The sequence below is a fragment of the Anas platyrhynchos genome, chromosome 14 (genome assembly GCF_047663525.1).
Source record: "Anas platyrhynchos isolate ZD024472 breed Pekin duck chromosome 14, IASCAAS_PekinDuck_T2T, whole genome shotgun sequence".
NCBI lineage: Eukaryota > Metazoa > Chordata > Aves > Anseriformes > Anatidae > Anas > Anas platyrhynchos.
In genome coordinates this window covers 13,566,573-13,580,627 of record NC_092600.1, presented here as the reverse complement: position 1 = coordinate 13,580,627, position 14,055 = coordinate 13,566,573, and the positions used below count along the sequence as shown (strand labels likewise).

The following is a 14,055-nucleotide window of genomic DNA, read 5'->3' as shown; positions in this document are numbered from 1 at the left end:
GGAAACAATTATAGTTTCAAATACTCAGCTACGCCAGCAGATGACAAGCAGGTCTACCTCTCTGCCATGAAGGAATGTATCTTACTGTAATCAATAAGGCGAGCTCTGTTTCAAACCATGAGCTGGATCATTTCCTGGTGTAAATCAGTGAAGCCACATTGCTCTGAACATGCTGAAGACCAGCTGCATTCTATGTAAGGTTGCAAAAGAAATGCAGATTTGTAGACTATATATTAGACCTAGTGATAAATAATTTATAGCAGTGGAGAAAGTGATCATATTTTTAGGCACAGAAATAAGCAGATATAATGGTCCTGACTTTCAGTCTTCAGTCTTCACTCCTGACCTTGAAGTTTGGGTCCATCCAATGCATTTCTCAAATCTCTGTGCAGGGGAATGCACAGCAGACCCGTGCACACAACAATGCCCAAACACCCATAAAGCAAAAAGAGCACCAACGAAACCCACAGGGTGCACCTGGGTGGTGCACATTCCCACCTAGCACGGGGCACACTGGGCTCCTTCGGGCAATAGCCATCAGCCAGCGAACCACAGGCATCCTCCAGATCAGTCTCTAACGCTGTATCTAATCAAAACTGCTTTGGTTATGCCTGTAGGTCAGAGGGATGTGTCCCTAAGGCTTAAAAAAAATAATAAAATCCCTTCAAAGACCATGGGAGTTGCTGTATTTCTGAAATCAGCATCTCACTATCCTAAAGCAGCTTTGGAGCAAGGAATAGGAGGGAGAAAAGAGCACCCTGGGCGCTCATAACTGCATCATCCTCAGAATCTTCCCCCTGAAAGGGCTGCTAAGGGGATAGGAGGGGAAGGAAGAATTATTCTCCTCGGATTTGGGTAAAAACAAGGAGATCAGGGGAAAAAAAAGCATTCATAGTTTCCATGCTGAATTACTTCTGGCTAAGTTTAATGAGCAGGGTGAGGATGTGCTGAAGAAAAGCCTGGGGGAAGTGAAGGGCTGCAAGAAAGGGGCGAGGCAAGGGAGAAGAAACTTTGGTGTCACAAGAAGAAAAGCTTCCAGCTCAGGCTGTAAATGGGGGAGCTGAGGAGAAGCACACCCAGCCCGTCGGGCTGGGCAGGAGCAGAGCTCACCTGGAGAGCGCGGCTCCCAGGACGAAGGCAGCGTGCTCCTTCAGGACGGGCTCCGTGCTGTTCAAGCCCTCGATCACGAGCTGGAGTCCACCCATGGAGAGGAAATCCTTCGCGTTGTCCACCTGGGAGAGAGCAGATCCCTGTCAGCACCAAACAGCCACAGCCACAGGCCTCCAGATTCAACTCCATCATTCCAGAGCGCCTTGCATCAGCTCGTCCCTCCCCATCTCACCAGCACGGAGCTTTAAAAAGTCTAAATTAACAGGGAACGAGCGTGGCTGGTTTCATACAACACTGCCTGTGAGGATGGACGCCATGTTTGCAGGAACAGAGCCCGCTGACAGGTGGCTATTATCAAATGCAGAGGCATCGCTGATACTTTGATGAGCTATCAAAACTTCCCTCGGCACATGCCTCAGCACTTCGGGAAGCTGATGTCAAAAAAGAAAATTCTCTGCTCTCTCCTCCGAGCAGGCCATTACTGGGAACCCAGGGAATTGTGTGTTTTGCAAATGCGATTAATTAATTAATCCTCTAATTACAGCACCAGGAGTTAGAAACGCTTAAGAGCCCAGCAGCAGCACCGGCACATCGGCAGCATCACCTCTGCTGGTACCCGGGCTATTCCAGGCACTTGTCATGGACGTGGTCGAAAATTTCCTGCAGACGTGGAAAGCAAGAAGCCAGACCCTGCTCGGGAGCACTAGCGAGGAGCTTTTCCCTGGGGCAGCCTCCACAACGATTTCTCTAAATCCGACAATATTGGAGGAGCTGCCACTAGGGAAAAGTTTAAACGTTAGCAGGAATTCCTCCAGGAAATTCATCAGTCTTTGACTTTAAACAAACGTGGGGCTAACCAGACAAAAATCACAGTGGACATCTGTTCTAAGGGAGAAAATTAGAAAAGGGCTCTGAGTGGTTTGCAAACAAAATTTAGAGGAACTGTGCAAAACGCTTCAAGTAGAAAATTCAGTCCAAATTCAAATTAATGCATTCTGGTTTTAAAGGCTTTTTTTGCAACTTATAAGGAAATCTGTCAAATTTTCAGATTTGCTTATGCAAATAGCTTGGGTTTAGGATCTCAACATTTCTCTTTTGCAACAGAAACACAGACAGCATATATTGGTGGATGGAAAAGGAATAAAAATGAGACTAGCCGGGCAAAATGACCTCCCTGGATTTAGCGAGAGGGCTGATCTGAAAAGGGAGGAAAGAACAAACACTGCAAAGCGTGCACAATATGTCGGACTCACACATTGCCACGTCTGAATGCTCTCTGAGAGCCAGCAGTGATGTCGTGCTTAGTGTTATTTCTGTCTCGACCGTGTGCCTTCGCCAATCGTGGCCGTAAGTCAGATGGTTTAGATGCCATAGTCTTGAACGAAGAAGCTACTCAATTTTGTGTCCTACAGCCTTGCCTTCACCAAAGCACGACCTGGGGAGCTACAGCCTCTCTGTTCTCCCCACTGGGACAATGCCTCTCACTTGCTGTCCCTCTGCAGAGCCGGTAACAGAAAGGCAGTCCCTGGGGGTGTCCTGTAGCTCATTCAGGATTTGCAGCAGCTTTTTGATCCTTTCAGATCCTACTTTTAAGCGTCCCTATAAACTGGATCTGCCAGACCTCTTACCATTCTGTAGCTCCCTCTTTGTCTACAAAGAAACTTATGCAGCAACCTAAATTCATCTGCCGGCGGGGGCTTTTAGTGCTCAAACTGAAAAAAAAACGAGGCTGTTTTAAGGCTAGAATTGGACGTTTACTTCTGCTCAGGAGGGAACCGCCTCGTTAGGCTATGCAGTGCCTGTCTGGACGGGAACGCTGTGCCACAGAAAGTTTCCAGCATCAGTTGTGCTAAAACCAACCGCTGCCATATCCCCGTCAGGAACAGAGTCCTGCAGGGCAGCGGCAGTGCCAGGGAGAGACCTGGACCGCAGAATATAAAGTGCACGGTAAAGCTTATTTTGAAGATGTATTCATTTTTAACCACATTTCTTCCTTCACTGGAGTCTCTTGTGAGAGCTCCTTCCCTCACCATTAAATTTAAAAAAAAAAAAAAAAAAACCAACACCAAAAACCACAACAAAAGCCCCAAACCCAACAACTCGAAGGTATTAACCTCTCTGGGGAGCAGAGGATGCTGTGAGGCAGCCTGCCTGTGCCTCGCTTCAGTCCACTGAAAACAGCACGGAAGAAAGGCAAAGATCAAAAGAGCTCTTGAGTAAAGTACACAGGCAAGGTTGGAGAGGAGAGGGATGGGAGAAGAGCAAATATGACAGCAGTTACTTAGGGAGCACCTTCAAATTGGAAGGGAAGGAAAACGGGGAGGGGAGATGAGAGAGAAAACGTTAGGAAATGAAAGCAGGGAAAAGCAGCATGTCAACCATCCGCGATGGAGAGGAAATTAGCAGTGAGAAATGGTGTAGCATGTCAGAGGAGGGAAGGGAGAAAGATAAGGAGAGTAAATAATTGAGAGAAAGAGCCTGCAAAAGCATGAGAGCGGGGCTTGGCTCCGCACACTGCTGTGCAAGCACCGTGAACTCTGTTTATAAATGAGTTATGCTCTGGCCTCTGCACATTTGCATTTGTTTTTTATGCATTACGGATAACCTAGGAAGCCAGACCGTCCTGCTCTCCCTCCAAGATGGACTCCCAAGCATGCCAACTCCAATCCTGACTGACGAGAAGCAAACCAGAGCTGGCAACCCCAAGCTGAGCAGACGCAGAGCCCTTGGGCCGGCTCTCCAGGAGCAGGAGAGCATCGCTCCCCAGCCCAGCCCCGACCACGGTTCCCCTCTGCTCCTTCGTGGAGGCGTGCAGGGTGCCCGTGACCGCGCTGCGGAGCGAGGCACACCCCTTCACTTGCAAACCCTGCTGGGCACAACATGTCCCACTCAACAGGTATTTTGGGAGAGGAATAACCAGCAAAAGCAGTGGCACACTGTCACCAGCACTCCGTTCTGGTGCCCCACAGCCCCCAGGGGCACGGCGCCGCTCCCGGCCGGCTGGGTCCTCGCAGCGCTCTGCGGCACAGGCACACTTGGCTGCTGCTCAGTAATTACATTAAGCCGGTGCTGCTAAAGTCAGTACCAAGCAGAGATAATGCTCTGGACGCATTCAACTCGCTGGAAGAAGAAAGAGGAGGAAAAGCCACGCTGGCTTACAGACAAGTCATATTTCTTATCAGCTTCCTGCCTGATGAGAAGGTGCTGCCCAGCCATCTGCCCCGACTGCGCGGGCACAGAGCAACGTTGTGATGGATGCACAAAGGAGCCCTGTGTGCGCCCTGCCAGCCTCCCTGCCATTTCCCCCTCTGACCCATTTGATGCTGGACGCGGTTCCCTTTGATGCTCCGAGCCCTGCCCTGGGAGCAGGGATCATTTCCCTGCTGGTCCTGCCTGAAATGGCTCAGCCCGTCCTGCGCCACGAGCAGGCAGGGTTTTACGCTGGAATAATCCAGAACGTTATGCTGGGATCCAAAGCATCCCAGCGTGTTTGGGAATTGCTTTTTAGCATGCTGGCCTGATGCTCTGGCACCCTTAACTGGACAGAATTAGCCCTGAGTATAAATATGAAGCTCTTAGGGCGCCCATTGTTCACACTTATTCTCTGAGTCAGACAGATGCCGGCAGTGAAACAAAAGCTTTGAGAACAAACAGCAAGGAAGCCTCTGCGTGTGCATGACAGAGATTTAATGTGGAAAGGCAAGACAAAGAGCCCTGCAAATAATGCTTCTATTAGCTGGAACACGGGACTCCATTCCCAGCAGCTTGTTCCTTCAGCTAACTTCCCCCCAAAAATGTGTTTGTTTTTGTAAGAAACGCCATTCCAGTGAATGGTCTGGCACTATCATCTCTCGAGAGTTCTTGTTCACCCTCTGAAATAACAAAAGTCACTGAGAGCGACAGTGGAAACTCTCCCAGTCTGCTCCAGTCCCTCCCAGTAGCCGGGCAGAGAGAAGCCCCATCCTCTCCCAGGAGGCTGAGCACAGTCCCGATGCCCGGACACCCAACCAAACCTCAGCAGCCTGAGAAGGCAGCAGGCACAGTGGAGGACAGCAGCGTGCCCGGAGCCTGCAGCAACCCAGAGTTAAAAATGCGTGAGCGTAAAGCAGAGCAAGAGAGATCTGAGGGGAAAAAAAAGTGTGAGCATAAACCAGAGGAAGAAAGATCTCAGGAGATATTCAACCTCATGCACAGCCAATCACCATGGCTCAGCTGATGCTCAGCAACTGGCCATTTGCCTGAGCCTTCAGTCATTTCTGCCATCAGCCCAGCTGCGAGAGAGGCTCTGCAGGCCAGTTCTTACTCACACCAAGACAAAATACAGGCTTCTGGGTGTCTGTCATCTTCCCTGCTATGAAGACATTCTCTGTGAACTGGTCTATGAGGACCTACTTGCAGCCACAAACGCTTTCCATGGAAGAAGCGAGAAAGTATTTTTTTTTTTTTTTTAGCAGCCTTCAATATACTTACCCAGAAAGTGGCAGATAAAACCCATTTTCCTAACATTAACAAGCGTATAAAAAAGAAGAGAGGACAAGAAAAAAAGCCTGAGAACAGACAACAAATCAAGCAACACTAACCCCTAGGAAACTGCCTGCTACTGCTACAAGTGATGATTTATTCAAACTCGGATAAAAAATAAGCCTGCAGTAGCCTCTGCTATCTGTTATTGTCCCAGGATTATGCTAATTAAGTAATTTGTATTACCTGATACTGATAGGAAAAATAAAACCACGTTTATAATACCGTAGTCCCTGGATTTTACAAGGTGGTTACAAATGCATTTTTGTTACCTGGTGTACATAATATTCGAGATCATAAAGCGCCGCTACTTTTTCATCCAGTGTGGAAGCAGAGCTGTTGAATTTGCTGATTAATTTATCCATGATTTCATAATCTGTCTCCATCTTCACGTTCAGCTTTTCAAACTCCTCCTTCAGCTGCTCTATGGGACGGAACTTCTTCCTCACCTCTTCCTCGTGGGCCTTGAAAGCAGCAGGAGGAAAGCAGATATTAAAGAAGGGGATAAAGAAAGCAACCCCGGCCCCAGATGCACAAGGCCCCTGTGTGTCAGAGCTGTAGGGCAGGGCTGGAAGGCACCTTGGGAGCAGGTGCAGGACCTGAAGACAGGGGAGGGGACAGCTGCCCAGCTCTGCTGCCTGCCGTGCTGCCCCTGGCTCACAGCAGGCACCACGCGCGGTGGGACCTGTCCCAGGGCTGTGGGCTGCATTCGGCAGCCCGGCCACCCAGAGGCTCACACCACAACACCGTGCAGCACTCATCTGCCCAAATCCAGCCCAAGAGGCGTGGAGCAGCCTGCTGGGTGTCTGGGCCCTTCTGGGAAGCCCAGGAACTCACGTGTCCATATAATATGGCTTGTGGATACCTGCACACATTCCCCCAGCAGCTTAGCACATAATGCCTTGTAGCCCATTTCCACACCCCATGCACTGTTCAAATCAACACAGAGCACAGGGGCAGAGCAACCCAAGGAACCAAGAGCAGCAGCAAGGTGTGAGCAGGCAAGGAGAAGGCTCTGCCAGGGACTCAAGAGCCCCAGAGGCAGCAGAGACCTCTCCTCCCGCAGCAGCACTGGTGACACTGGGACCAGCAGGGCACAGCCTGCTGCTGCACGAGGACAGGAAAGCAGAGGCCAGGCTGAAGATGGACTGCCCAAGACCAGGAGAAAGCAAGGAAGAGTGATGGCAGTAAAAGCCCTGGCAATCTAGTAGCAGTTGTACAATCTGCGCTAACGACCGCTGGCCTAATTACTGCAGGAACTGCACAGGCACACAGAACGCTGTCCCCACTCCAGCCACACCGAAGGAATTGCTTTTGCAATAGCATCTACAGGAGCATGCTTGGTGTAAAACTCAATTTACTTTGACACTGTTACTTCAAGGATGAATTTGCTCCCTGCAGGAGTGATTTTAAATGGAGTACTTTAGGTCCATTAGATATAGCGGGTGTTAGCCCCGTTGCTGGGACAATAGCTATTCTAACAGGTTTTTTTAAATATGGCCTATTTTCACGTAATAGAATATCACTAATTTTTGCATTTAAATGGCACTCATTTCCAGAAGTCCTGCTATCAGTAATGCTAGCTGCTGCATAAATAATCTTACAGAAAACAAAACATTGCCCTGATGTCAAACAGAGGGAAGATCTTCCTGGGACTCAAAGACAATGGCCCTGATTCCCACCTCAAATTTCCTTCAGTGCCAAGGCAGCAGGAGGAGCTAGGGCCTAAGGAAATACTTGGAAGTGGAGGAGACAAAAGCTGTGTGATCAGCCTTGCAGCTCACTCATCCCACCGGTGTCATGCCAGTGGCTGCTCCTGTCCTGGGGACCAGCTCCAAGCCTGGAGCCGGCTGAAAGCAGCACGTACCTTCTCTATTTGACTTTGAATTATCCACTTTCTGCAACTAAATGGGAAGTTTACAGCTTCTTTAGGTTAACTTCAACCCATGCTCTACCAAAGCCATTTGTGGTTTTTACTACCCTGGCGTGAGGTTGGAAACTTAAACCATAAGATCACTTCTGGATCCAAGTGTGCCAGTGGCAGGGGATGGTACATCCAGTGGCTTGTCACCATCGCTGAATCCAAAATAAAGAGCCTTAGCTGTGCTTTTTGTACTTCCTCACTCTAATGAGGATAACGAACAGCAAGTAGCCTCCGTTACAAACACCATCACACCGAAATCCATTCCACTTCGGGGGTTTGCAGATGAACAAGTAAATCAAAACAACAGATAAAAATGCAATACAAACAATGGAAAGGAAATCAGCCCATGGGTTCACCCAAGTGTTTGCAAGCACCTTTGCCATGTTATTAATTCAGGTCTAATCACACCGGTATCCAAACAGAAAACCCAGGGGAGCAGCATCACAGCAGAGAGCTCACTGACTGCGCCTCCCCTGTGTTCCCAGGAAAGATCCTGTAATTTCACGTGAGCATTGCTATACTAAGAATGACAGGAAGAAATCTGGTGGGTAGATAGTATGTGGACACTACGTCTGGCTTGCTCGTTGAGATCCCACTGACTTGAGTGAAGCCCAGGCCGCACGGCTGTACGCTGGCTGAGCGGTTGTGCAGCCGCTGATCCCAACCCCCTGCACCACTGCAGCCCCCTCCCATTGACAAGCCATGGGATAATTATTGCCAGGAAACACTGAAACGTGACAATATACTTAGTTATAAGGAGCTTGCAAAACAGGGCCTCTATGTTAGAAATGAATTACATGGGCCTGAACAGAAGTTTTCCATTTTAACAGAAAACCTGGGATTAATGCAAAAAGGGGTTAGAGTTTCCTAGGGAATTTTACCACTGACAGAACAGCAAATGTCTTTTAGGTCCATATTCACCAGGTGATTAGTCTGGACAGCATTTTCCCAGGTAATTGCTTTAACCATATTTCCAAGACATGCTACACAGGGCATTCGCATCAGCACACTGTGCATTGCTGTAGAAACAGGGAACTGTCTTTACCATTCTTTCTGCCTTCTCACTTTCCTTCATTTTAGCCAATGCCTTTTTGAGCTCCTGGGACGTGAATGAATTTGAGTCAATATCCATCTTGTCCAGCCTTGCAGAGGAAACAAAACAAAACATTACACGAATGAACAATTTTATCTATAACATTCTCATTGTAATATATTAGCAATGGATAATATCAGGTGAAAAAGAGCTAAGAGAGCTAGAGCAGCACATATCTCACTTAAAACACGCTGGAAAAGCTCCACACTCAACAAAAGGTTAGTCCCAGTGCTGTATTTTTTGTGTGGTTTGCAGACACCTCACCTTGACAATCACAAAAGGCTTCAGAATCTGCATGCAGACCCAAAATCTCAAGCTTTAACACAGCACGAATCGCTGATTAATTTATGCCCCTGCTTTCATGTAGGAATACAGAAAAATAGGAAATGTTCATGTGAAAAAAAGGAAAAAGCACCACTGTGTCACTAGATCGTTGCTAAGGAATCGCAAGCTTTAGCAGAGATATACAGCTGAAGTTCTGCTGATCATCGTATGCTATAACTTCATTACAGCAAGCCTAAGTTCAACCAGAAATTTCACAAAAATGCTAAAAAGATAAATATTTTGTTGCTTTTTTGTTGATCATATTGGCTCAGGGAACTTATCTGGGCCATAAACACTCCTGTACAGGAAAAAAAAAGGAAAGCCAACCACTGAGGCATCATGAAGTTAATGAGCTCCATTCCCCAAACAAGAGGAGCTACAGGGAGCAAGGGAAAGGCTATTTGCAACGTCAAATTCCCTGCACTTCAGGAAAGAAAGTTCCCAATAGTAACTGGATGTGTCTTTGTTAAGACTGTGCCAAAGGGAAAGTCAGCACGAGAGAAACTTTAACACGAACCTGGGTGCAGGGCAGGCTGTGTGATCGAAGGGGAACATCAGCAATAACTCATGTATAAATGAATGCTGCAACCCTCCTGAGAGCACCAAGCTAAAACCATACTGGATCGGACTCAGGTCAACACAAACGAAGCCCCTCACAGCTGCTCTGATGGTTTAAGCTTAGAAAGTAGTTTCAGCCTGATTGCTGTAGATAATTCAAAGGAAAAAATGTCACTCAGAGGAGCCAGGTTGCAAATTTAGTTTTGGCAGCATGGCACAAGAAGCCATAAAGGCAGCTCTGAATACCCACTCAGGGCACTTCTACCACCATCCAAAGGGATCACAACGGATGGAGGCCAGGTTTCAGCACGGCTGGACCCGTAAACCTGCAATTAAGTCTCCGGAAGACACAGCAATTAAGTGCCCCAGGGAACCTGGCTGCTAATAAAAGACACAAAATCCCTGGTTTGGCTCTGTGCAGCGCGAAGGCAGGTGCTTTGCATCACTGTACCTTCTTCTTCTTTTCTCTTCTCTCGTGTCACTTTTTCCATTTTCTCTGTCTGGAAGCCGGGCTTCTCTGTCTCCTGTCTGCAGGTTCAGTCGTACGTGCGACCCCGCAGGAACGGCCTGACCTACAAACAAAGGGCAGATGCTTTAGGCCACGCACACCATTACAGGTCTGCACACAAAGGGCAAGCTGAAGTCCCACGCTCCTGCTCGAAAGAACCACACAAAAATAAACAGATAAACACAAAAAAAAACCCTCGTCCTACATGGCAAGAGAGAGCAAGCTATTGAGTGCTAGCCACCCAACCCTCCGGTAAAGTCTTTGTGCCACAAGTGCTATTTTAACCTTGCAGAAATGCCACGCTGACCTTACCCACCGATTCCTAAGCAAGCATTAATAATCCACATCAGGAGTAGATTTTGAGACTATTTGGAGAAAGGGGAATAGACTGCTGAATATGGGCAGGCAGCATAAAACACAGCTGCCAAAATGAAATCAAAGCACACATCAGAGTACAGCCTGGTGTGCTGAATATCAAGTGTACCGAGGCGAGGTTGTGTTGGTTTGGAAATATTGTATTAAAAGGAATAACTGATCACTACTACCTGCCAACAAAAATATACAGAATACATTAAACTTCGCTTTTAAATGCATAAAAGTTGGGAAATTCAGAGTGTTTTTTCTTGGTCACAATTACCACAAACACCTCATGACAGCCACCTGTTGCACAGGGATGGAGAGATGACAGTATTTGGCTGCTTCTTCTTGATTCCTCCTCCTTTCCTCTTAATGCAATAAATTTGCCTGCTTAGGAAAGCAGGATCAGAGCTGAAAAAACATGGAGATCTCAGCTCACATCCAGAAGCACACAGACAGACACACAGCTGCTCACGTTCTCCATGCTCATTCCCTCTTTAGTTTTTCCTTTGTTTCCTTTTAGCTAAGAAGATGCCTAGAATAAACCAACACAGCGTGTAGGAGACAGGTAGCATCTCCTATCAAAGGGAAGTGAAGACAAGGCTAATTATTTTGTACAATAAATACATGTTCCCATAAACCAAATCCTCTGATCTAGGGAACCTCCGGACTGATTGCACCTCCTGAAGACCAAAGAGACGTGTCGCTGATCAAAGGACGCGGCGCTTGCTATGCCAGACCCGAATGTTTGTCACAATTCAGATAAAAACATTTCAAAGCCTGAAGCCATGCAGCAGGTACAAATGCTTGTATAAAAAGGGAGAAATCCAATTTGGAGGATTTCTGGGTGCGTTTCTAACAGCTGTTCTTTCTCTCCCACCATAACCTTCCAGCAGGATGTTGCACTGGTTTGATATGTGAAGGGACCAACGTGTTTGTCTGTCTTAAACTAAGCAAAGCCAGGCTCGTTACACCTCCCCTGCATGCAGGTGGAAGGGCACATGGCCCATGGCAAGCTTCATGACCCAACCACTCTACTGCTCTTTCACTTGTTATTCCTGGGAGCTTTAACCCAGGTGCCTGCACAGAGCACGTTCCCATTTTCAGACGGGGAGCTGTGCAGCAAGGTGCTGTGGTGGCCGAGCTGTTCCCCTCTCAGGCCGTGCAGCTGGGACGTTTCTTGAGGCAGGGAACTGCTAGCAAGAAAAAAAAATAAGATATCAAGTGGCATTATATGCTGAATATATGGGATGTCTTCCTCCTCCACGGGCACGACCATCACTTGGCCGAGGCGACGGCGAGGAAAAAGCTGGGTCCTTCCCATCGCCGAGCGAGAGGCTCTCCTCACCGGGTCAAAAGCACTCGGGCAGCCCAGGTTGCAGCCACGGCATCTGCTCGAGCAGCTCCTGCTTTGTCGAATGCGGCCAGAAATAAACGTCCCTGTTCCAACAGTACAGTATATGCTGGCTTTCATGTTGCTGGTGTATCTGGCCACATTAGTTCACTCTGTTGCCAGGGGAGAGGCACAAGGCTGACGGGCTTTACTTAAAAGAAACATAAAAAGGCAAAGCACTGGAGCAGCCTCCAGTAGGGCTGGATGACTCCCATGTGACCAGTCCTCCCAGTTGCTATTTTCAGCAAGCAGTAAATAAAAGAGGATCTGAATCCCAGCGTGCACCAACTCGCAAATCCAGCATGACTGAATTAAGGATGTTGCCATCAGAGAAGACACAACCCTTTCTGCTTCTGCTTCCTCACACTTTCCCAAACCAAATTTGACTAAGGCTGTCCAAACCCCAGAGCAGAAATCTCGGCTCTGATGTATTTAAACAGCACTCATTGCTGCAGGAATTTCTTCTTGCCACTGTGCACAGCGGCACAGGTTCATGCCACAGCAGGACAAACATATTGCCTTATTAAACAAACCCAGAAAGACATCTCTGTTTGCAGTAAAAAGATTCGCGCAGTCGCTTAAAATATTCCAGATGTTTGGGCCGGGTGAGGTCTTCAGTCTTGTTTAGTTTGGGATATTTTAAAGCATTATTCATAAAGCGTGTTTCAGGGTGGGTTGGCTTGAATAATGTGATTAAAATTGCTGATTTAAACGAGCAAGCTGGAAATCTTGAATTTTAATCTTGTTTCAGTATGTAGCTTCTAGACATTTCCTTTAAAAACAGTTGATTCTCTTTGATTCCTATAATTTGATACTATTCAACAACTAGGAGCATGCACCGAAGCTATACATATGTAAGCAATTACCCAGCTTAACGTTCTGTTGATACAGAATCACATCCTTAATAGCTTTTTTTTCCTAGAGGAATTCATTTTTACTTATTGTTTGCATTAAGTTGCATGTGGAAACCAAAACTCAATTAAAAACTGTAACAATTTTACATTTAAGCGATTTTCTGACCTTTTTTTTTTCTGCTCGATGCCTCAGAAAAGTAGCAGATGATTACCCCGACAGGTACGCGCTGCACGCCCGAGCGCTGAATCACAGCTCCCACACGGCCTCACCTTGCAGACACCTCAAAATCCTCCTGCTGCTCCGTCTCCTCCCGTCCCACTGCCTCGTTTCCTCGAAGGGGAAGGAGAGGTTTCCCTTTAATTAATTTCTCAGCTCTGCATCGCCTAACCGGTGAGTAGAAAGAGCTGCCTGAAGTGTGAAAACCCCTCCACAACCCCGCCGAAAAGGCTGGAGAGCTGCTGCTGGAGGAAGCCAACAGCCTCCTTCCCCCACATCCCGTCTGCGTTCCTCACACCTTACACAAAGCCCACCCCTGGAATATTTTAGGCTGTAATTTGAAGGATTTGAATAAGCACCATTGCATTAGCTTGGGCTTGCTCTGCTGGTCCAGGAAGGGCAGACAGGAGCGGCGTGCCCAAATCGTGCTGGGTTTCGGAGGTCCTCCTGGTGCCTGAGCATTCATCACGTCGGGATGCGTCCTGTCTGTCTTGAAAGTTGCTTAAAGTGACACCAAGGGAAGAATTTAATTTATAGCCCTATTCTTTTAATCTTGGACAGCCAGATTTTTTCAGACATCCGTTTATTCCTCCTTATAATATATTAGATGGAGTAACTGCACCCGAGTCAGCTTCGAGGCAGCAACTCACTCTCAGGGGTTCTGCTGACATTTATAAACTGATCCTATTTCTCTCTTGTGTTTTATGTTATCAGCTAAACCTGTCGGCTTAAATTATTGCCTTGTAACCAAATCACAGTTATCTATTATTCTGTTATGTGTACGTTTCTGAAGCTCTGCCCCTATATCAAGTTTTGCAGGGGCTGAAAACAAGACTATAAATAAATAAACAAATGGAAAACACAACACCCCTCCGTCACACACACAACTAAAAGAAGAAGCAGGCATGGTGTATGCAGAGTATCTGAAGGCAGTGAGGTGTCACGTAATATCCAGGTGAGCCCACCTCTCCTTTCCTAGACAAGGATCAAACGCCAGCCACGTTTCCTGTATCCCCACGTTTCCATATCCCCATTTATCAACAGGGGAAGTTTTATATCATGTATACACACACAAACCTCATACAGAGGTCCGCAATATCCCACTGCGTTTCCCCATCTCCTGCCCGCCTCCAACTCGAGCTGTGGTCCATCGATGTGCCCAGCAAGAGCAGCGCACCACGGACGTGGGATTGTGC

At 47.5% G+C, this 14,055-nt stretch overlaps 1 protein-coding gene across 2 annotated transcripts in view; it reads right to left on the bottom strand.

Moving 5' to 3' along the window:
• SIL1 (SIL1 nucleotide exchange factor) overlaps positions 1 to 14,055 on the bottom strand; it is an 83,869-nt gene that overhangs the window by 29,300 nt on the left and 40,514 nt on the right. For both annotated transcript variants that reach the window (XM_027468653.3, XM_005024927.6), the window contains exons 5-8: positions 9,982 to 10,102; positions 8,601 to 8,697; positions 5,904 to 6,095; positions 1,111 to 1,232 (exon numbers count right to left, since the gene is read on the bottom strand). In XM_027468653.3, coding sequence (XP_027324454.2) covers positions 1,111 to 1,232; positions 5,904 to 6,095; positions 8,601 to 8,697; positions 9,982 to 10,102 — 532 coding nt within the window. The remainder of the gene's footprint in view (positions 1 to 1,110; positions 1,233 to 5,903; positions 6,096 to 8,600; positions 8,698 to 9,981; positions 10,103 to 14,055) is intronic.